At 49.4% G+C, this 23192-nt stretch overlaps 1 protein-coding gene across 2 annotated transcripts in view; it reads left to right on the top strand.

The window, feature by feature from the left end:
* Positions 1-10579: 10579 nt before the first annotated feature.
* The window catches only part of paip1 (poly(A) binding protein interacting protein 1), a 38550-nt gene continuing 25937 nt past the window's right edge, over positions 10580-23192 (top strand). The window contains exon 1 of one of the 2 annotated variants that reach the window (XM_033018489.1): positions 10580-10986. In XM_033018489.1, coding sequence (XP_032874380.1) covers positions 10626-10986 — 361 coding nt within the window. In that variant the 5' untranslated portion in view covers positions 10580-10625. The remainder of the gene's footprint in view (positions 10987-23192) is intronic. The other variant, XM_033018488.1, reaches the window with a different exon arrangement.

Below are 23192 nucleotides of genomic sequence, written 5' to 3'. Positions count from 1 at the left end.
CGCGTCCGGCCTTGTCTCACCCGTCCCGACGTAGTGCAGCCCATGGAGTGCAGCAGCAGCAGCAGCGCCTCGCCCATGGCTCGGTCGGTCGGCAGCCCGGCCAGCTGTCCGACCTTCGGACCTTCGCTTACCGCCGACACCACCACCCCTCCTTCTCATGGCCGATCATCGGTTCATGAGTTGGATGGGGTGCCGGGCCAAAACTCCTCAGCTGGCCCGCCGGTTGGGCTTTGTGTGTAGTCCAGCACCCGGGCCAACTCATCATTCACCCAGCCATGACCGAGTCAGTCAATGAATTGCCGTCGGGGATTTGTCCTGTATTTTGACCTTTAGTCCCTTATTTGGGAGTGAGAAAGTTGGCACCCCTAATATCTATGTTACTATTTTCCATTGTTCCAATTTTATATGACAAATGACATGAAATTATTTGTACATATGACAAATAAACACTCTTGGCTCGTCACGACAAAACTTAATTAGCCACAACAAAATTTTTGTGTCTGATTCGGAGTATTGCAATTCAGAAAGGATGTGAAGAGCTTTGGGAACATTAACATTTGCCGGAGTAATTCCAGGAATTAAGGATTTCAGTTACAAGAAGGGACTGAGATTATTTTCATGGAAGCAGCGGGATTTGGGAGCCAGTTTAACCAAAAATGTTCCAAATCCTGAAAGGACCCAAGTAATGTGAACAAATTTAGATAGGAGGATCAAATTACAGAGGTCCTAGATTTCAGATGCTGGGCAGAAGAACCAAGATTGAAAGATACAGCATGGAAACGGGCCCTTTGGCCCACTGAGTCCACGCTGACCATCGATCACCTGTTCACACTAGTTCTATGTTGTCCCACTTTCTCATCCACTCCCTACACACCAGGGGCAATTTACAGAGGACCAATTAACCTACAAACCCACACGTCTAGGATGTGGGAGGAAACCAGAGCATCCAGAGGAAACCCACACGGTCACAGGAAGAACGTGTAAACTCCACACAGGCAAGCACCCGATGTCAGGGTGGAACCCTGGTCTCTGGCGCTGTGAGGCATCGGCTCTACCAGCTGCACCACTGTGCCAAAACTTTCCTTCATGCAGCAAATAGGAGCAAAATAATAAAGAGCTGGTGGAAGCAACTTTCGAAAAAGAACTGTAATGAGGAAAAAAGTATTGCAGGGAATGGGACAAAGCTGTTCGTTAGACTTTAGAGATACAGCATGGAAACAGGTCCTTCGGCCCACCGAGTCCATGCTGACCAGCGATCACCCTGTACACTAACACTATCCTACACATTAGGGATGATTTACAATTTTACTGAAGCCAATTAACCTACAACCCTGTACGTCTTTGGAGTGTGGGAGGAAACCAGAGCACCCAGGGAAAACCCACGGCGGTCACAGGAAGAGCGTACAAACTCTATACTGGCAGCACCTGTAGTCAGGATCGAACCTGGGTCTCTGGCGCCGTAAGGCAGTAACTCTACCGCTGTGCCACTGTGCCGCCCCTGAGTTGTTCTTAATTAAAGGCAGTTTCAGTTTGAGGAGCTGAATTCCACTTTAAATCCGCAAAGTTCCTTCCAGCTGTTTTCGGGAGAGATTGGCCCAACATCTGAATTTCTCTACACTCCTCCCAGACCTCAACATTCCCAAGGAAATCCAGATCCCCCTCTTCCAACTGCCTGGTCTTACGGGACACTCGTTTCCACTTCCCCTCTTGTGTTGCACAAGAAGACTACTCATCATCGATGTGGCTCCGTGCCACTTGTGGATGGGAAGTGCACTGGAAGCATGGCTCTCTGCCCAAAAAACCTTCGTTACAGATCCATACAGCACGGTAGCAGCACCTTCAGCCCAACTCATGCACGCCAACCAAGATGCCCCCTCAACACTAGACCCGCCTGCCTGTGTATGGCCCATATATCCCCCTAAACCTCTCCTATCTTTGCCTGCAACATTGTGCAGCTGGTAGACCTGCTGCCTCACAGCACCAGAGATCCAGGTTCGACCCTGACCTCGGGTGCTGTCTGTGTGGAGTTTGCACGTTCTCTCTGTAACCACGTGGGTTTCCTCCGGGTGCTCCAGTTTCCTCCCACATTCCAAAGAGGGGTGATCGCTGGTCGGCGTGGACTCGGTGGGCCAAAGAGCCTGTTTCCATGCTGTATCTCTAAAGTCTAAAGTCATCCATGCCAACCAAGATGCCCCATCTACACTAGTCCCACTTGCCTGCGTATAGGCCCATATCTTTCTCAACCTTCCTATCCATATACCTGTCCAAATGGCTTTTAAATGTTATAACAGAACCTATAACAGTGTGCCGCTGGTAGAGCTGCTACTTCACTGCACCAGAGACCCGGGCGTGATCCTGACCTCGGGTGCTGTCTGTGTGGACTTTGCACGTTGGATCTCTGGAGATAACGAACAGATCTGACAGATTCTTCAGATCTGACCAGACACATCGCCTACGTATTCCATCTCTCCAGAGACACTGCCAGACACGCTGTGTTAGCAGTTAGCAGTCCAGCAGTTTGTGTCTATCTTCGGTATAAACCAACATATACAGTTCCTTCCTACGCATTCTCCATGACCATGTGGGTTTCCTCCGGATGCTCCAGTTTCCTCTCACGTCCCAAAGGCGTGCGGGTTTGTAGGTTAATTGGCCCTCGAGGGAATAGGACCAATATAAAGAGGTGGGACATGACTAGCAAGTAATGGGTGAATACAGGTAAGGACAGATTGTTTTATTATTGTAACGTGGGCCAAGATATAGTGAAAACTTTATTTTGTGTGCTGTCTTTGTAGATCATACCATACACGTGTACATCAGGCAGTGAAAAGCACCAGGTGGCGCTTCGATGGCAGCCTCGCCAACAGTCTGTCTGTCCTTTTCGTCCTTTTTTTGTTATTTTTAGTGTGTTTAAAAAGTTTGTGTTAATGTTCTCTGGTGTGTTTTATGTGGGGGAGGGGGGAGGGGGAAACTTTATTTCAATCTCTTACCTTGCCGGAGATGCGATTGTTTTCCGGAACATATCTCCGGTCGCTCTGCGTCCTAACATCATGGAGTTGGCGGCCTTGCTCGGGACTGACTTTGAGCCCCACCGCGGGGCGTGGACTTACCATCGGAGCAGATAGTTTGCCTGGGATCGACGCGGCCTGCGGGCTTTAACATCGTGGAGCTCGCAGTCTTGGGTTGAGAGCGACGTCGGGAAGCTCCAAAAGCCGCACGACGTTCGACTGGCCCCGACCCGGGGTCGATCGCCCAGCGCGGGGGAGCTGAGATTCCCCCCAATGCAGGATCGTCCCAACGAGGAGGCCTCCAACCGGCTACATGAGTAAGATCGTCCCGTCAACGGAAGGTTAGAGGCCCCCGACCGAAGATTGTAGCGAGACCAAGTGGGCAGAACAAAATGGTTTTTATTGTCAAAACAACACTTGAACTACACGAGCACTAAGTCGAGTTTTTAGCTCTTGTCGTCGTGAAGAGCACTAGCTGCTAAACACACTGAAAAGCCCGCGAACGAACCCTGTCACCTGACAGTCCCGACCTATGACGAGGGTTCTGCATACACAGTTTAACCACTAGGTGCCACTACAAGATTTTTCGCCTTCCACCACAGTGAGGAATGTGGAGGAGTCACTGTGGTGGACGTTCATGTTAAAATGTGTTTTGTGTGTTCTGTTGCTTTTTATTGCTATGACTGTGAGGCAAATCAAATTCCTCGTATGTTGCAAAACATTCTTGGCTAAGAAAGTATTATTATGATTATGAAAAGAAAAAGTACACAGAGTGTAGAATATACTGTAGTGTGATCGACACAAAATACTGGAGTAACTCAGCAGGACAGGCAGCATCTTTGCATAGAGGGAATGGGTGACGTTTCGGGTCGAGACCCTACTTCAGATTAAGAATCAGGGAAGAGAGAGACACAGGGTAAGGGTAAGGTGTGAAAACGAGACATCAATGGGGAGGAAAATCAAGGGAAATGTAACATAGATCATTGTTAGAAGGTGACAACAAAGCATACAAAGATAAAATGTTAATCAGGAGGACAGTCAGACTGGTTGGAGATCTAGGATGGGGGAGGGATGGAGAGAGAGAGAGGGAAAGCAAGAGTTACTTGAAGTTAGAGAAGTCGATATACATACTGCTGGGTTATAAGCTGCCCAAGCAAAATATGAGATGCTGTTCCTCCTGTTACAGCTACAGAGACAGTGCAGATTGCTCGCCGGGGGATATGTGATATTGAGCTCACAGCCAACAATGGACCAATGTGGGCTCCACTTTTCCTTGATCGCCGTTGCTTTTTGCATATCTTCCATTCATTTGTCCTAAGTACCGTCTATATCTCTCATGTCCCTCTCCCCCGACACTCAGTCTGAAGAAGGGTCTCAACCCGAAATGTCACCCATTCCTTTTCTCCAGAGATGCTGCCTGTCCCACTGATTTAAAAAGGTTGATGCTGGCTTCCGAAATAAAAACATAAAGGCAGGAGGAACTCAGCCAGTTGAGCAGCACCTGTGGAGAGAGAAACATCAACATTTTGGTTCTATACTTTTTTTTGTTTCAGCATTGAATTGATTGAAAATTACATTGTGAAAACAGGCCCTTCGGCCCTCCGCGTCCATCTTCTATGTTTTCCCCACTTTCTAACCAACCCCCTTACATACTAGGAACAATTTACAGCGGGCCAATTAACCTGCAAACCCGCACGTCTTTGGGATGTGGGAGGAAACCGGAGCACCCGGGGGAAACCCACGCAGTGAGGGTCACAGGGAGATTGTGTAAACTCCACACACACACACACACCACACACACACACACACACACACACACACACACACACACACACACACACACACACACACACACACACACACACACCACACACACACACACACACACACACACACACACACACACACACACACACACACACACACACACACACTCACACTCACACACACACACCACCCGTGGACAGGATCGAACCCGGGACTCTGACGTTGTAAGCAGCAACTCTACCGCTGAGCGACCATGACCCTTCCTCGAAGATCTCACCACCCCAACATGGCCCTTTGGGATGCATCGATATTTCACTGTCTTAACCTCGGTTTCTGGTTATCTCTCGTTACTATAGTCGCACCCGCCTCATGTGCTTACGATGGAGGCCCTTGATAACACTGGGGACGCTTCAGAATGTCTCATCTCACTGCAGCCAGATGGCCTCTTTGCAATGAGCCGGGCTGGCCTGCATCTCAGTTGTGGGTGTGGCACGGTGGCGCAGCGACACAGTTGCTGCCTCAAAGCGCCAGAGACCCGGGTTCGATCCTGACTATAGGTGCCGCCTGTACGGAGTTTGTACGTTCCCCCCATGACCTCGTTGGTTTTCTCCGGGCGCTCTGGTTTCATCCCACACTCCAAAGACGTGCAGATTTGTCGGTTAATTGGCTTCTGCAATTTGTAAATTATCCCTAGGATGCAGCATGGTGCTGGTGTACGGGGAGATCGCTGGTTGGCGCTGACTCGGTGGGCCGAAGGGCCTGTCTTCATACAGTATTTCTAAAGTGTTAAGATTTTCCAAGATTTAGCTGCTCTCTGTGAAAACTACCCTGCGTACTCTCCTCCATGAAGGCCAGACGGGTGATGCAGCGGGTAGAGCTGCTGCCTCACAGCGCCAGAGACCCGGGTTCCATCCCTACTAGAAGAGGGGAGGGAACTGAAGGTAAGAAAAGGACCTTTTCTAAAGAAGTATGAAGAAGGGACCCGACCCAAAACGTCACTCATCTTCTCCACGGATGCTGCCTGACCTGTTGAGTTACTCCAGCTTTTTGTGTCTATCGTCAGTATAGACCAGCATCTGCAGTTCCTTTCCACACATCCAAATGTCTTTCAAAAACATGTTGCTATAGTCCCTGCCTCAACTACGTCCGTCCATCTGCATCTTCGCCCCCCTCGCGACCTAACAACTGGATTGGTGCGGCCTTTCTCAGAGATGGCCCAGAGCTTCAGCAGCAGGCGCGGCGGGACTTTAACATCGCGGAGCGGGTCGATCCCTTGCCGGGGATAGCCAGAAGAAGTGCTCCGACTACCGTCCTGCGGACATTAACATCGTGAAGCCACGGTCTGTGGAGTTTCTAGCCGCGGGTGCAACGTAGACTTTCCATTGCGGAGCGGGACAATCCCTGCGTTTGGTCCATATCCTTCCAAACCTGACCTATCCATGTACCTGTCTAACTGTTTCTTAAACGTTGGGATAGTCCCTGCCTGAACTACCTCCTCTGGCAGCTCATTACATGCACCCACCACCCTTTGTGTGGAAAAGTTACTCCTCAGATTCCTATTAAATCTTTTCCTCCTCACCTTGAACCTATGTCCTCTGGTCCTCAATTCCCCTACTCCTAGAAACTATGAACATTAACCTTTGAACCATGGAGGGTTCCGGGACCGCTGGGCATCGCAGGGGATTGACTGTATCCTGGATCAGGACCTCGGGATGTTACTAGTATAGTAATTTGATGGTTAGTGGAAAGAATATTTGGCGATTGTTGTATTATGGTGGTGGGTGTATTGTTATTGTATAAATGTTATTGTAAATAGTTGAATAAATTAAATGTTGGTAAAATATTGAGTCAAGAGTGTTTAATTTTCATGTGTACTGGCAACAGAACAACGGAACATTTCCTACAGTTTAACAGGCATGGTGGCACAGTGGTAGAGTTACTGCCTCACAGCGCCAGAGACCTGAGTTCGATCCTGACTACGGGTGCTGCCTGTACGGAGTTTGTATTTTCTTCTTGTGACCGCGTTGGCTTTCTCCAGGTGTGCCGGTTTCCTCCCACACTCCAAAGACGTGCAGGTTTGTAGGTTAATTGGCTTTGGTAAAAAGTTCTGTAATTTCCCTAGCGTGTAGGATAGTGTTAGTGTACGGGGTAATAATGGCTGTTCAGTGTGGACTCGGTGGGCCGAAGGGCCTGTCTCTAAAGTACATTTAAAAAACACTTGGATAGGTACATGGATAGGATAGGTTTGGAGGAATATAGTGGACAGGGACAGTTTCTTCCCAGTTGGTATCAGGCAACTGAACCATCCTACTGCAACTAGAGAGCGGTCCTGAACTACTATCTACCTCATTGGAGACCCTCGGACTATCTTTGACTGGACTTTATCCTGCACTAAGCGTTATTCCCTTCATCCTGTATCTGTGCACCTTGGATGGCTCGATTGTAATCTTGTATAGTCTTTCCGCTGACTGGTTAGCACACAACAAAAGCTTTTCACTGTAACTTGGTACACGAGACAATAAACTTAATCTGAGTTGACTTGCACTGTGGTGAAGCTTGGGTCCGTGGGCTAAAGGGGAAGGTTGAGTGACCAGAAGAGCGCGTACGTCTTCCTGTGTCTGTTCTCAATCCGCCACAATTCCCAAAAACCAGACTCACAAAGATATGCAGAGGCCGTGATCTCACTTCCTGTACAGAAACTCTTCATTGGGGTGCTGAGGATGCTCTCTCCTCCTAAGAGAATCACGGGTAGAACCGCTGCCTCACAGCGCCAGAGCCCACGGTTCCATCCTGAGCTTGGGTGCTGTCTGTGTATGGAGTTTGCATGTTCTCGCTGTGACCGTGTGGGTTTCTTCCGGGTGCTCCGTTTTCCTCCCACATTTCCTCCCACATTAGATATGCTTCCTCAGTTGTGGCCTCGGATATATCTGAGATAGGGAGCGATTAAGCAGGCTCGGATTCTATTCCTTGAAGCGCAGGAGGATGAGGGGTGATCTTATAGAGGTGCGCAAAATCATGAGAGGAATAGATCAGGTGTATAAAATCATGAGAGGAAGAGCCCAGTCTCTTGCCCAAAGTCGGAGACTCAAGAACCAGAGGGCATTGGTTTAAGGTGAAGGGGGAAAGATTTTATAGGTAACTTTTTCTCACATAGCTGCAGTTCCAGTCCACTAGCGGCGCTGCATTGAAGGCGCCTCTGCCGACAGTCTGTCCGTTTTTTTCCATTTTATAAAATCTTAGTTTGTTTTGGGGGATTCTTTCGTTTTTCTATGTGGGGGAGGGGGTAGGGTAAGGGGGAAACCGTTTCCCAGTCGCATCCTGGCGAGGATGAGACTATTTCTCCGAGTCGCGTTCTCGCACCCCACTCCTCGCGGTCTACCACTGGATTGGAGCGGCCTTTCTTACCTGAGACTGGCGACCGGACCAGAGCTTCGGCAGCGGGGGCGCGGCGCTGGATTCACCGTGGAGCGAGCGATACCTACCTGGATCGCTGTTTGGAGCTCCGGAGCGTTGGGCCCGCTGCTCCAACATCGCAGGGCACTGGTTCGTGGAGCTCCCAGCACGGGCGACGCTGACCGACATCGTGGAGTCCCTGGGGCCCTTTGCCAGGGGCTGCCAGCGTGAATCTCCGCCCGGCGCGGCCTGGAGACGTCGGGAGCAGCGGACTCTGGAAGGAAGCAGCCGAATCGGAGGTCCAAGCCACTGAGGTTGGCCTCCCGTTTCGACGTTGGAGTTCCAACATCCCGGCGAGTGGGCCTGAGCGGCGGGCTGCCCGTAGTGGCGACTGCGGTGGGCTCCAGAGGCCCCGACCAAGGGTGAACATCAAGAACATTACAGGAAGATGACTGACTTTAGTGCCTTCCCTCACAGTGGGAAACTTTTGATTCCGCTGTGGGGGGATGTTTTATGTTTTATGTTGAACTCTATCGTGTGTTGTGTTCTTTATTTTATTGTATGGCTGTATGGTGATCACATTTCACTGTGTCAACTGACACATGTGACAAATAAATGTATCTTGTATCTTGTATCTTATTAGCTGAGGGGAAGGTGATCAAGGAAATTAATCAGGGCATCAGTGAAACTAGTCGGAGAACTGGGGTAGGGGAGGGACGGAGAGAGAGGGAAAACAAGTGCTATTTGAAGTTAGAGAAATCAATATTCATACCACAGAGAGTGGTGAACTCAATGCAGACCTTCAGTTACTCCAACACTTTATGTCTTTTTTTGTCTGCATTGTTCCCTTGTTTGTACCAAATAAACACTCTTGATTTTGACTCAGGTTTGCAGCATCTGCAGTATCTTACGAGTCCATTTTGCAGCTTTGTGGCCCACCTGCAGGAGGCAGGAATGGAAGGGGGTGGGTGCGGCAGGTCGATGCAGTACAGCCCTCCCGCCGCTGGGAGCTCTGCGACTGGAGGTGCAGGCCAGGGTACAGTACCACCCTTCCACCGCCTGTGGCGCTGCTATTGGCAGACTGGGAAGGGTGCCGTACCGTCCTTCCACCGCTGGTGGCGCTGCAGTTGGGAGGACTGACCGGGGTGCAGTACCGCCCGTCCACCAACCGGGGCACAACGACGGCAAGACCGGGTTAGGTGCAGCACCTCCATGCACCGGCGGCGGCGCTGCAGCTGGAGGACCGGGACTGGTGCAGTACCGCCCTACCGCCAGCGGGGGCAGATAGATGCAGTAGCATCCTTGAAGCGGTGGGGGCGCTGCGCCGTGAGGGCCAGGATACGTGCATTACTGCCCTCCTGTCGCCGGGGATGCTGCAACAGGAGAACCGGGAATGGGTGTGGGACCGCCCTCCCACCGCTAGGGGCGATGTACTTGATGGACCGGGTTAGATGTAGTACCGCCCTCTGAGCGGCGCTGCAGCTGGAGGATTGGGTCAGAGGGAGTACCGCCCGCCCGCCTCTGGGGGCGCGGTAACCGGAGGACACATTGGGTGCAATACCTCCTTTCCGCCTGCTGGGGAGGACCTGGAAAGGTGAGGTATCGCCCTCCGAGCGGCGGCGGCGGCGCTGCAGCTGGAGAACCGGGACCGAGGCAGAGGGAGTACCTTCATTCTGACCAAAGGGGGCGCTGCACCCAGAGGACCGGGTTGGGTGGAGAAGCCCTGTTAGTGGATGCAATACCTCACTCCCACCGCCGGGGGCGTCAGAGCGGAAGGAGCCGGTTGGGTGTAGTAGCTCTATTCTGACCGCTGGCGGCGCAACAGAACCAGGACCGAGACAGAGTATTTCCCTCCTGACCGCAGGAGGCAGGCGCTACACCTGGAGGACCGGGTTGGGTGTAGTAGCCTCTGTCAGACCACCGGGGGTGCTGCAAATGGAGGACCGGGAGTGGGTGCAATACCTCCCTCTCTCTGCTGGGAGCGCTACAGTTGGAGGATCGGTTTGATGCAATACCTCTATCCCACCGCCGGGGCGCTACAATTGGAGGACCGGGTGGGTGCAATACTCTCTCCGACGGGGGTGCTACAGTTGGAGGACCTGGTAGATGCAATGACTCTCCCACCACCGGGGGCGCTACATTTGGAGGACCGAGGATGGGTGCAATACCTTCCTCCCACCGCCGGGGAACCGGGAGTGGGGGCAATACCACCCTCCCATCGCCGGGGACGCTAAAGTTGGAGGGCCGGGAGTGGGTGCAATACCTCCCTCCCACCGCCGGGGGCGCTGCAATAGGAGGACCGTGAGTGGGTGCAATACCTCCCTCTCACCGCCGGGGCGCTGCAGTTGGAGGACCAGCATCAGCTCCGCCGTTGTTATGTTTTGAAGCGGATGGCGGCGGGGGGGGGGGGCGAAAGGTCGCGGCTTCCGGCGGAAGTGTGCCGGCAGTCGGTAACGGACGATGGAGAGCGGCGGCGGCGGCGGCAGACCGCCCGCCTTCGACCGGGCGCCGGGAGCGGGTCGAGGCCGCGGCCGGGGCTTCGGGGCGGCCGCGGGAGCGGGGGGGCGGCCGCAGGGACATGGCGACGGCGCCCAGGAGAACGGGCTGTGTCCCGGCTCGGGCCTGGGCCTGGCTCCGGCCCCCGGACCCGGAGCAGCGCTCGCCCAGCTGCCCGGAGCCGCCCCCGGCATCACCGCCTCCGGGAACCCCGTCACCGCCACCGCCAGCGGACTGCAGGGCAACGGCGTCCATGTCAAGAGCGCCATCCAGCAGCAGGAGCCGCTGCGGCAGCCCCGGAGCAGCCCGCCCGCCGAGCACCCGGGTAACGGGGAGAAGGGCAACGGGGGAGACGTGGGGGGGGGGGAGAGGGGGAGACTTGAGGTTACAGGGGTGGGGAAGGGTGTGAGTGTGACAGGGAGCGAGGGCGATGAGAGGAGGTATCCAGTCCGCTGAGCACCCGGGTAATGGGGGAGACGGAGGGCATAGGGGATGCTCTGCCCGGGTAACAGGGGACACTACCCACTTGAGTTGGGGGAAACTTGAGGTGACACATCCAGAGGGAGGAGGGGGAGTGAGTGTGACAGGGAGAGAGGGTGATGAGTGGACGGCCGGTATAACTGGAGAGATGTGGGAACTGGGACATGGAGTGGGGGGGGGGGGGGAGTGAGGGAGGTATCCCACCTCCTGAGCATCTGGGGAATGGGCGAAGAGAGAGGGGGACACTACAAGATACATTTATTTGTCACATGTACCAATTGGTACAGTGAAATGTGTGGTCGCCATACAGCCACACGACTACACGGGGGGGGGGGGGGGCAGAAGGTGATGTGGATGTCAGCCGAGCGTCTGGGCAACAGGGACGAGGAAAGGGCACTAGGAGGTGACAGGGCCTGGGGGAGGGGAGACCAAGGGGTTGACGGTGGGGCGGTGGGGGGGGGGGGCACTACGGAGTGACAGGACTAGTGACTATGGAGCTCCTCTTGTATCTTTGGACAGGACTAGGGGGATGACAGGGGCTTTGGGGGTTGTAAGGGTGGAGACTAGGAGGTGAAAGTCCCAGGGAGATGGGGGAAACGAGGGGGTGACAGGGAATAGGGGGGAAGACAAGACCTGAAGGGAGTGGGGACGGAGGAGCGGGGTGGTGAGTTGGAGTTGCCTGCTGGGGGGAGTTGGGGGGGGGGGGAAGAGGAGGGTGTTGATGGGGATAGTGGGGAGCTGGGGTGGAGTGGGCCAGGCCTGGGAGGGAGAGGTGGGTGGGACATGGATGGGGGGGAGGGAAGAGTGGTAGATGGGATGGGGAGGGGGGAATCTGGGTGAGGGAATGGCTGGGGAATGTGAGCAGGACAGGGCTGGGAGGATTCAATTCAATGATATTTTATTGTTACATGTACCTAGGTACAGTGAAATTGTTTTTGCATGCAATGCACAAAGTGCGCAGAGAGTCGCCGATAAATTTACAGAAGTAATCATTAGATTCATGTTGATCCCTCTTTGTTGTGTGTGTGTGCGGGTGTGCCCTCCACCCGGCCGAGTCCTACACCGTTTGTCCTCGTTCTTGATATTTCCTCCCCTCCAGCCAGGTCCCTCTATCTTCCCAGGCCCCACTTCTGGGTCCGCTCACACATGGCTCCGTGGAGCTTCAATTCTGTGCCACCGCACCAGGTTGGAATTAGGTCGGGGATGAACCTGACTGGTGTGAAGGGGAAGCTGATTGTACAGTGCATTTAACACAGTGGACTGGGTGTGTGCGTGCACAGAGGACATGATAGGGCTGGGGAAGGGGTGGAGGAGCTGACCAGGGTCTCTGGAGGTGAAGGGATCAGCTGGCGACAGTTTAGTTTAGAGATACAGCACGGAAACAGACCATTCGGCGCACCGGGTTCGTGCCGACCTGCGATCCCAGCACACTAACACTATCCTACACCCACTTGGGACCATTTTTACATTTACCAAGCCAATTAACCTACAAACCTGTACGTCTTTGGAGTATGGGATGAAACCGAAGATCTCGGAGAAAACCGACGCAGGTCAGGGGGGAGAAGGTACAAACTCCGTACAAACACCCGTAGTCGGGATCGAACCCGGGTCTCCGTCGCTGCATTCGCTGTAAGGCAGCAACTCTACCGTTGCGCCACCGTGACTGTGTAACGGGACAAATTGGCGGCTGTGGATTTTGTGTGAGGGAGGCAACTATTATTTTGACTCCACAGATACGCTCTGACCTGCATTTTTAAAACACTGTTTTGTCTCTGATTTCCAGCATCTGCAATTGTGTTATGATTAGTCCACAACTCCACGGTTTAACTGTGGAGGGTGCTGGTGACTCTACTGATGGGTTCTGTGTATGGATGCCAGTAGGCAGGAGCGATGGTGGAATGTATGGAACCCACAGGCTGAGGACTGGTCTGGACTAGGACTGTATTAAATATGATCGAGTTGGGCAGGAAACAAAGAAGGGTCTCGACCCAAAAAGTCACCCATTTCTTCTCTCCCGAGATGCTGTCGGTCCCGCTGAGTTACTCCAGCATTTTGTGTCTAGCCCCCGAATGTTAGTTGGAAGCAAATATTCACATTGCTTCCCGCCACAAACCTTTGGAGTTAAACCATGGATTTATGAACTAGTCACAACAAAAACTGCAGATGCTGGAAATCTGCAATAGAAAAGAAGTGCAGTAAATATTCAGCAGATCAGAGAGTATCTGCGGAGTGCAAGAAATAGTTCACTTTTCAACATCTTCAATCTTTGATAAGGATCGATGCCGAATAGATGTTTGTGTGGATAAATGTAGGAATGGATGTTTTATCAAGATGACCAGGTAGATTTATGTGGAGCAATTACAGCCAAAATATTTAATGGCTTGTTTCAAGAACAAGAATTCTATCGTTCCATTATCAGCACATTCGACAATTAAACACTCTTGACTAGTTTGGTTATGAAATTGTGAATAGAAAGATATGTGGGACATTTTTTAGAGATCTGTGAGTGCCTGGAACACGCTGCCAGGGTTGGCGGTGAAGACAGATACGATAGTGGCATTTAAGAGGCTTTTTTTAGACACATGGATATGCAGGGGGTGGCGGGATAAGGATCACGTGCAGGCAGAGGAGATTAATTAGCATCATGTTTGGCTCAAACATTGTGGGCCGAAGGGCCTGTTCCCGTGTTGTACGGTTTCATGTTCTATGTACAGTTGAAGTGTTTCTGTGACTAGCCCATTTGAGTACATTTCCACAGTAATTTATTTCTCATTTGGAGCTTCCACGTTGTGGGCCTATATTGTACAGTTCTGTGTTCAATACATGCATTGATTAAGAGTCAACAGGAGAGCAGATATATTCTGTGGTCATTTTGTAATGCAACTGGAAACAACTGACGTGCCAGATACACTGTGAGAGGGAAGAGGTTAATATTTCAAGTGACCTTCCAGCAGAATAATCTGTTGCAGCATTTTCAGTTCCATTTCATAGAAACATAGAAAATTGGTGCAGGAGGAGGCCATTCGGCCCTTCAAGCCAGCACTGCCATTCATTGTGATCATGGATGATCATCCCTAATCAATAACCCGTGCCTGCCTTCTCCCCATATCCCTTGATTCCACTAGCCCCTAGCGCTTTATCTAACTCTCTCTTAAATCCATCCAGTGATTTGGCCTCCATTGCCCTCTGTGGCAGGGAATTCCACAAATTCACAACTCTCTGGGTGAAAAAGTTTCTTCTCACCACAGTCCCAAATCGCCTCCCCCCTATTCTAAGACTGTGACTCCCTGGTTCTGGACTCGTCCAACATTCAGATTTGTAGTATCCGCTGCTGGGTCCGCTCACACATGGCTCCGTGGAGTCATCGGCCCCGCACAAGTTAATTAGTACGGGGATGAACTGACTAGTGTGGAAGGGGAAGGTATGTGACAGTGTTAACACAGTGGACTGGGTGTCGGCCCACAGAGAACATGATAGGATGGGACAGGCTGAGGACGGTGGATTTGTATATCCGCGTACATCATGTTGTAATAAGTGGGACCAATGTAGGTCGGAACCTAAAAGTTTAAAAACTAGATTGATGTATGGTCCAATGTCGGTGGAGCTTTTATCTAGAGATACAACAGTGCCCTTCGCCCACCAGTCCGCTTGACCAGCATTCACCAGTGCACTGTCTAGCCACACACTAGGCACTAGAAGCCACAACCTCAAAGAAGTTTCAACTCATTAAAACTACAGAATAATGAAAGGTATAGATAGAATGGATATGGAGATGTGGATTATGGAGATGTCGGAGACCTTACATTTGGAAAGAACTAGACTTGTCTTAATTGACAAACGAGAATTATTTGCTAGAATATGATCTCCATTTATTGATTTTCTGAAAGGTACATTGGTCCGGCACGGAGGCCTGACTGAAACTTGAGCCCAGGATTAGATGAATAGTTATGTTTTATAATCTATGGACCTATCTCCAAAGTTGTATTATTGGTAATTTATTCTTTTTTTTTTTAAATCGTTTTTTTCTCTCCTTTCTGCCTATAAAAAAAATAAACAAATAGAAGCTGTGTTAATATGTAATTGATAAATGAGGACCCCAATTACTTTGATAGCTGGGATCCCAACTATTAACAATATGTAATTGATAAACAAAATGTGTTTTGATTATGATATGTATATGCTTCTAATAAAAATATTATTTTTTAAAAAAGAGTGGATATGGAAAGGATGTTTCCACTGGTGGGAGAGTCTAGGACCAGAGGTCATAGCTTCAGAATTAAAGGATGCTCTTTTAGAAAGGAGGTGAGGAGGAACTTCTTTAGTGAGAAGGTAGATAATTTGTGGAACATTGCCACAGACGGCTGAGAAGGCCAAGTCACTGGATATTTTTAAGGCAGAGATAGACAAACTCTTGAGTAGAACGGGTGTCAAGGGTTATGGGGAGAAGTCAGGAAAATGGGATTAGGAGGCAGCCATGATTGAATGGCAGAGTAGACTCGATGGGCCGAATAGCCTGTAACTTGTGAACTTGCCTTTGGTTTGTGGGAGGAAACTGGAGAAAACCCACGTGGTCGCAGGGAGAACGTGCAAACCCCGTACAGACCGCACCCGTGGTCAGGATCGAACACGGGTATCTAATACTGTAAGGCAGCAACCACTGTGCCACTGAGCCACCCTTTATATTTGTTATATACATACTGGCACCGTTTCATCCACAAAATAAGGGACATGGGTGTTCAAGGAAATGAGTATCTTATTCACATAACATCTTTTATTCCAAACTGTTCCGTTTTTGAAATAAGTACCACCTTTGCTCATCCTAACGCATTGCTGTTCATATAAAGGTTAAAACCCATGGTGCTGGACTGACTCAGCGGGTCAGGCAGCATCGCTGGAGAACATGGATAGGTGACGTTTCACAGAGTGCTGGAGTAACTCAGCGGGTCAGGCAGCATCTCTGGAGAACATGGATAGGTGACGTTTCACAGAGTGCTGGAGTAACTCAGTGGGTCAGGCAGCATCTCTGGAGAACATGGATAGGTGACGTTTCACAGAGTGCTGGAGTAACTCAGCGGGTCAGACAGCATCTCTTGAGAACATGGATAGGTGATGTTTCGAGTCGGGGCCCTTCTATACCAATGCAACAAACACACCTGTCATTCATAGTCTTAATTTGTTACTGGAGAGTGTCTCTGCTCCTGAAACTTTACTTGCTCTCTTTCTACCAGAGGGGTTCAATCATTTAAAGAACGTGAACATCACTGACACCTACAAAAATGAACCTCATAATTCCTCCTTTAAAATTTAGTCATACAGCACGGAAACAGGCCCTTCAGCCCAACCTGTCCTTACCAGCCAAGGTGCCCCGTCTAAGCTAGTCCCATTTGCTGTATTCGGCTCATGTCCCTCTAAATCTTTGTGCCTGTCCAGTTGTCAAGTGTTGTTACAGTACCTGCCTCAACTACCTCCTCTGGCAGCTCGATCCATACACCCACCAACCACCCTCTGTGTAAAAAAAAAAAAAAACCGTTGCCTCTCAGGATCCTGTTAAATCTTTCCCTTCCCACCTTAAGCCTATGCCATCTACTTCTTGATTCTCCTACCCTGGGTAAAAGACTGCATTCATTCTGTCTGTCTATTCCCATCGTGATTTTTGATACACATCCACAAGATCTTCTTATCGAGTCCACATCACAAGATTAGAAACTGAAACGTCACCCATTCCTTCCCTCCAGAGATGCTGCCTGTCCCGCTGAGTTACTCCAGCTCTTTGTGAATATCTTCGGTTTAAACCAGCATCTGCAGTTCCTTCCTACACATAAGATCACCTCTCAGCCTGCTTCAACAACTGAGACAGCGTTTAGTTGCCAGCCTCAAGTTGCCCTTGAGGATGCGATGGTGAGCTGCCGTCTTGAACCTCTGCTGACCTTGGGGTGTGACTCCAACCGCAGTGCTGTCAGGTAGGCAGCTCCAGGAATGTGACACGGTGGTGGTGAAGCAACAGGGGTAGAGTTCAAAGTGGGGATGGTGAGTGGCTGGGAGGCCATCCGTCGATAACTCGCTCACACTAGTTTAGTTTAGAGATACAGTGTGGAAACAGGCCCTTCGGCCCACAGAGTCCGTGCCGACCAGCGATCCCCGCACATTAACACGATCCTACACACACCAGGGACAATTACATTTATACCAAGCCAATAAATCTACAAACCTGTACGTCTTTGGAGTGTGGGAGGAAACCGAAGATCTCGGAGAAAACCCAAGTAGTTACGGGGAGAACGTACAAACTCCATTTAGACAGCACCCGTAGTTGGGATCGAACATGAGTCTCGGGTGTTGTAAGATAGCAGCTCTACCACAACGCCACCGTTCAATGCTATCCCAATTTCACTTTCACTCCCTGCACGCTAGGCAATTGGAGGCAATAAATCTCCAATCTCACACAGCTTTGGGACACGGAGGAAACCGGAGCACCCGCAAGAAACCCACACTGTCACAGGGAGAACATGCGAACTCCACATTGAGAGTACCCATGGTCAGGATTGAACCCGGATGTGTGGCCCAGTGAGGTTGCCGCTGCGTTACTGTGCCGCCCCACTGTGCCCTATTAGCTATTAATCCTTGTGTAATGTCAGCGAACTGTGTGTGTGGAATTGTCAGAACTTAGAGTAGGAAACGAGAGGAGGGAAGTTGTTTGCCCGGTTCCTTCACTTCAGCACATTCCAGCTGAGCACAACAAGCTCCTGCAAGCAGCCACACTGCGTTGAGCAGATAATGTGTCAGTTTTAAAGTCTGCAAATTGACTGCATATTCCAGGGCAGTGAGGAGTGGCTGTTAATAGCAGCAAATTGTGGACGCAGCCCAGACCGTCACACAAACCAACCTCCCTTCCATTGATTCCATTTATACCTCACACTGCCTCAGCAAGGCCTGCAGCATAATCAAGGACGAGTCGCACCCTGGCCACTCAGCCTTCTGCCCTCTCCCATCAAGAAAAAGGTATATTAGTGTGAAAACGCACACCTCCAGATTCAGGGACAGTTTCTTCCCAGCTGTTATCCAGCAACTGAATCGTCCTACCACAACCAGAGAGCAGTCCTGAACTACTATTTACCTCATTGGTGGCCCTCGGACTTTCCTTGATCGAACTTTGCTGGCTTTACCTTGCACTATTCCCTTATCACGTATCTGAACACTGAAAGGCTCGATTGTAATAATTGTATTGTCTTTCTGCTGACTGGTTAGCACGCAAAAAGAGCGTTTCGCTGTCCATCGGTACAACGTGGCAACAAACGAAACTGAACTTACTACTCGAATTTTCCCATGGCACTCCCATCCTGTGGATTCATTCATAAAAAATGAAAAACTATTGCTCAAACCTTTTGCAATTAAGATTGTTTTGCTTGCCAATAGTATTGAAAATGAAAGTTTAAAAAAATATTTTCCCTCGTGAATGAGGGAATGATATTTAGTGCTTTCATTGACACATTGTTTACTTCAGTCTTGGAACTGGGACAGTGTCTGTCTGGCTCTTGAAACGTTAAACGATTCATTACTGGCCTGACCACAACAGTGACATGTAAGGACTTTATAATGCCTTTGAAAATACATTTGGCCAGATATATGGATGGGGAAGGGTTTAGAGGGATGTGTACAAAATGCAGGCAAATGGGATTCACCCAAGATGCCAGCTGGGTCAGCATGGACAAGGTGGGTCGAAAGGCCTTTTGTCCGTGCCATACGGCTCTACGATGCAAAGCTTTTTGTATATTTACAACTGAGACATAAAGCCTTCAATTATGCGGTGACAATACATGTTGGGAGCCATTAAAAGTTGAATAAAGAATGACACAAAAGAATGAGTTTAAGTCGCGATTTAATAGAGGGAGTGGGGGCACTATTGGGACAAAGGGAGGGATGAAGATGATGCTGAAGTGGAGAAAAATAGAAAATTAGGGATTGAACTTTGGAGAAATGTCAGGCTTATAATGATTAAAAGCAATTTAGACCACTGGACAGCACGGTGGCGCAGCGGTAGAGTTGCTGCCTTACAGCACTAGAGACCTTGGTTTGATCCTGACTATAGGTGCTGTCTATATGAAGCTTGTACGTTCTCCCCGTGACCTGCGTGAGTTTTCTCTGGGAGCTCCGGTTTCCCCCCACGCTCCAAAGACGTGCATGTGTGTTGGTTAATTGGCTTGGTAAAATTGTAAATTATCTCCAGTGTGTGTAGAGTTGTGTCCGTGTGCGGGGATTGCTGGTCGGTGCGGACTGGGTGGGCTGAAGTTCTGCGCTGTATCTCTAAATTAAACAATTATGCAAAGTTAAGGTTCGGAAACTGTAGAATGTTGAGGGTGATGGGTTGATAGGTTGTAAGATTGTGATAGGGCAGGAGTGTCATAGTCTTACAGCGTGGAAACAGGCCCAACGTGCCCACACCGGCCAACATGTCCCAGCTGCATTGATCCCACCTATCTGCGCTGGGTTCATATCCTTCTGAAACTGTCCTATCCATGTACCTGTCTAACTACTTCTTAAATGGTCCCTGCCTCAACTACCACCTCTGGCAGCTCGTTCCATACACCCACCACCCTTTTTTGTGAAAAAGCTACCCCTCAGATTCCTATTAAAACTTTACCCCTTAAACCTATGCCCCCTGGTCCTCGAATGCCCTACTCTGGCACGAGACTCTGTGCATCTACCATATCTATTCATCTCATGATTTTATATACCCCTAGATCACCCTTCATCCTCCTTTAAAGATATGGAGGTACTGGTCAGAAAAGGTCTAAATGGTCATGTCCAGTAGAGTGTAGATGTGGTGGTGGTGGTGGCTAGAATGGATTCTGCTGTCTTTGAGCTGTCCTGCTGATGAAAATGTCAGCTAATCCAAGACTGGATATTGGCCAAGCATTCTCTCTCCTCCTCTACAGACTGTGGGAATGAGCCAGGGTGTGAAAGTGGACTGAATGTCATAGACGTGCAGCGGGGAAACAGGTCCTTCAGCCCAACTTGCCCATGCTGTTCAAGAAATCTTTAAACACACCATCGGGCAAGGCAATGAAATACAGTGATCACTGAACAATCTAGGAGATTACTCACCTAACAAAGATTCATCTACTGATACAGAATTTTCCTTTCATGTGTTGATTACTGTAGCAGGCACATTTAAGCATTTTCCTTCTTTTGAATGTTCTTATAACAATTATAAATAATACACCTCTGAAAAACACAGATCAGTAAACACAGCCCAATTCCACCCCATTACAGATAAACAAATGTGTAAGAAGGAACTGCAGATGCTGGTTTAAATCAAAGGTAGACACAAAATGCTGGAGTAACTCAGCGTGTGAGGCAGCATCTCTGGAGAGAAGGAATGGGTGACGTTTTGAGTCGAAACCCGAAACGTCACCCATTCCTTCTCTCCAGAGATGCTGCCTCACCCGCTGAGTTACTCCAGCATTTTGTGTCTACCTACAGATAAACAGATGTCCTGTTACCCATTCGACCTTTTTTTTAAAATTGTTTTACGATTGCCATTTGTCCTTTCACAAAATAGGATAGAACCTGACTAGAGTAGACAGCAGTAAGAGCCAGGTAGGTATCAGTCTGAAGAAGGGTTTCGACCCGAAACGTCGGCTATTCCTTCTCTCCATAGGTGCTGCCTCACCCGCGGAGTTCCTCCAGCATTTTGTCGACCTCCGATTTTTCCAGCATCTGCAGTTCTTTCTTAAACAGGTGGGTACACATGCTCAGTTTCAACCTTCTTTAAAGCACATAATTATTATGCCACATGAAGAGGGCTTTGAGCATCGTTAGGCACTCTACCTGCCCCTACCCCCTACTGTCTTCTTGAAGCTTTGCTATTTATTTTTAAAAATGCCGACCAGATTTTATAATACCGAAGGTAGACACAAAATGCTGGAGTAACTCAGCGGGACAGGCAGCATCTCTGGAGAGAAGGAATGGGTGACGTTTCGAGTCGAGACCCTTCTTCAGACTGATAATGGGTGAGGTTTTGGGTCGAGACCCTTCTTCAGACCTGTAACGCCTAGTACCATTCCCATATGTGTTTGGCCCATATCCCTCTAAACCATTTCTATCCATTTTGGTGAGACCACATGTGAGTATTGTATTCTGTTCCGGTCACCCTGAATGGCATCACTGGCCTGGATTGGATGCAGGAAGGATTCACCAGGATATTCCCAGGACTCGAGAGCTTAAGATACTTGGAGAGGCTGGAGAGGTTTTGACATTTCTAAGACATTTCTAAAAGTATTTTAAATGTTACCATTGTAACTGCCTGTACAGCTTCCTCTGGCAGTTTGTTCCATATACACACTATCTTCTGGTGTCAATGCCCCTCAGATCTCTTAAATCTTTCCCTCGCAATTAAAATATATGCCCTCTGGTTTTTGATTACCCTGGGGGGGAAAAGACTCAGACCGTTGACCTTAGCCCCTCGTGATTCTGTATCTCTCTATAAGATGACCCCTCAGCCCCCTGCACTTCGGGGGGGAGATAACATTTTCACTCGATCCAGCCATCCCAAGCCCTCGAGTCCTGGTAACATTCTGGTGAATCTTTTCTACGCCCAATTCAGTTAATTGACATTCTTCCTATAGTAAGGTGGCAGATTGCATGCAATACTCCAAGTGCGTTCTGACCAACATTTTGTACACCTGTAGCCTGATGGCCCCACCAATGGACGCAAGTGTACCAAACGCCGCCTTCATCATCCTATCGATTCGTGTCCGTACTTTTAGGAAACTATATACCTGTATCCTGAAGGGTACAGACTCTCCTAGGCCGTACCATTTACTCTGCAAGTCCTGCCTGAACAAAATATATCACCTACCGCTTTTCTGAGTTACAATCCATCTGCCCTTCTTATGCCACTTCCCTGGTTGATCCAGATGTTTTTGTCAAGCCTGCTGCAAAATGTCTCTCCAGCTGTCCACCATACCACCAATTTTGGTGTCACCTCCAAATTTACTAGGCATGCATTGCTGAGGACCATTTCCCAGTCTTCCAATCTACCTCACTTCCAATCTACCTCACATCCAATCTACCTCACTTAAAGCCTTGCACTTTAAAAAAAAAAAAGTGCACGTTCTCTGCAGCTGTAACACTATATTCTACACTCTTGTTTATTTTCTCTTGCGCTGTCTGATTTACTTATAGTTGGATTGCACTGATGTATGTTATGGTTTGCCTGGTTAGCATGTAAAATAAAGCCGTTTACAATATCTCAGTATGTGTGACAATACTAAACCTATATAGACACTCTCTGATTTATGCAAGGGTTATGTTCTGTAAACCCAAACATAAGTCCGATTTTATGTAATTCGGAATCACCGTAAAACTGTAGAAATAAGCTTACGTTCTAGCGATATGAATATTAACTTCACTAACTTCAAGTAACCCTTGCTTTCCCATTCTCTCCATCCTCCCCCTTCCGAGTTCTCGAACTAGTCTGACTGTCCCCGTGATTAAATCTTATCTCTTTGTTATCACCTAGCTAACAATCATCTATCCTACATTTTCCTTGAGCTGCGTCCTCATTAATGTCTCGTTTTCACACCTTACTCTTCCTTATCTCCGTGTCTTCCTCTCAGTCTTGAAGAAGGGTCTCGGCCCAAAACATCACCCATTCCTTCTATTCAGAGATGCTGCCTATCCCTCTGAGTTACCCCAGCAATTTCTGTCTAGGCAGTTCCTTCCTACACAAAGAATTGCAGATGCTGGTTAATACACAAAATGACACAAAGTACTGAAGTAACTCAGCAACCAGTATGAAGAAGCATCCTGATCCAAATCGACGCTTATCCATGTTCTCCAGAAAATAATACTCAAGGTTGGAGGAAAACCCCATTGATTTTATCTCCGCATTCTCCTGTTTGCATAATGAAAGGCCTACATAGTGAATGTGGAAAGGATGTTTGTAGTAGTGGGAGAGTCTAGGATCAGAGGGCACAGCCTCAGAATAAAAAGACGTTCCTTTAGAATGGAGATGAGGAGGAATTTATTTTGCCAGGGGGTGATGAATCTGTG

This window comes from Amblyraja radiata, chromosome 3, assembly GCF_010909765.2.
Source record: "Amblyraja radiata isolate CabotCenter1 chromosome 3, sAmbRad1.1.pri, whole genome shotgun sequence".
Classification (NCBI taxonomy): domain Eukaryota; kingdom Metazoa; phylum Chordata; class Chondrichthyes; order Rajiformes; family Rajidae; genus Amblyraja; species Amblyraja radiata.
This window is presented reverse-complemented; position numbering and strand designations above follow the sequence as displayed.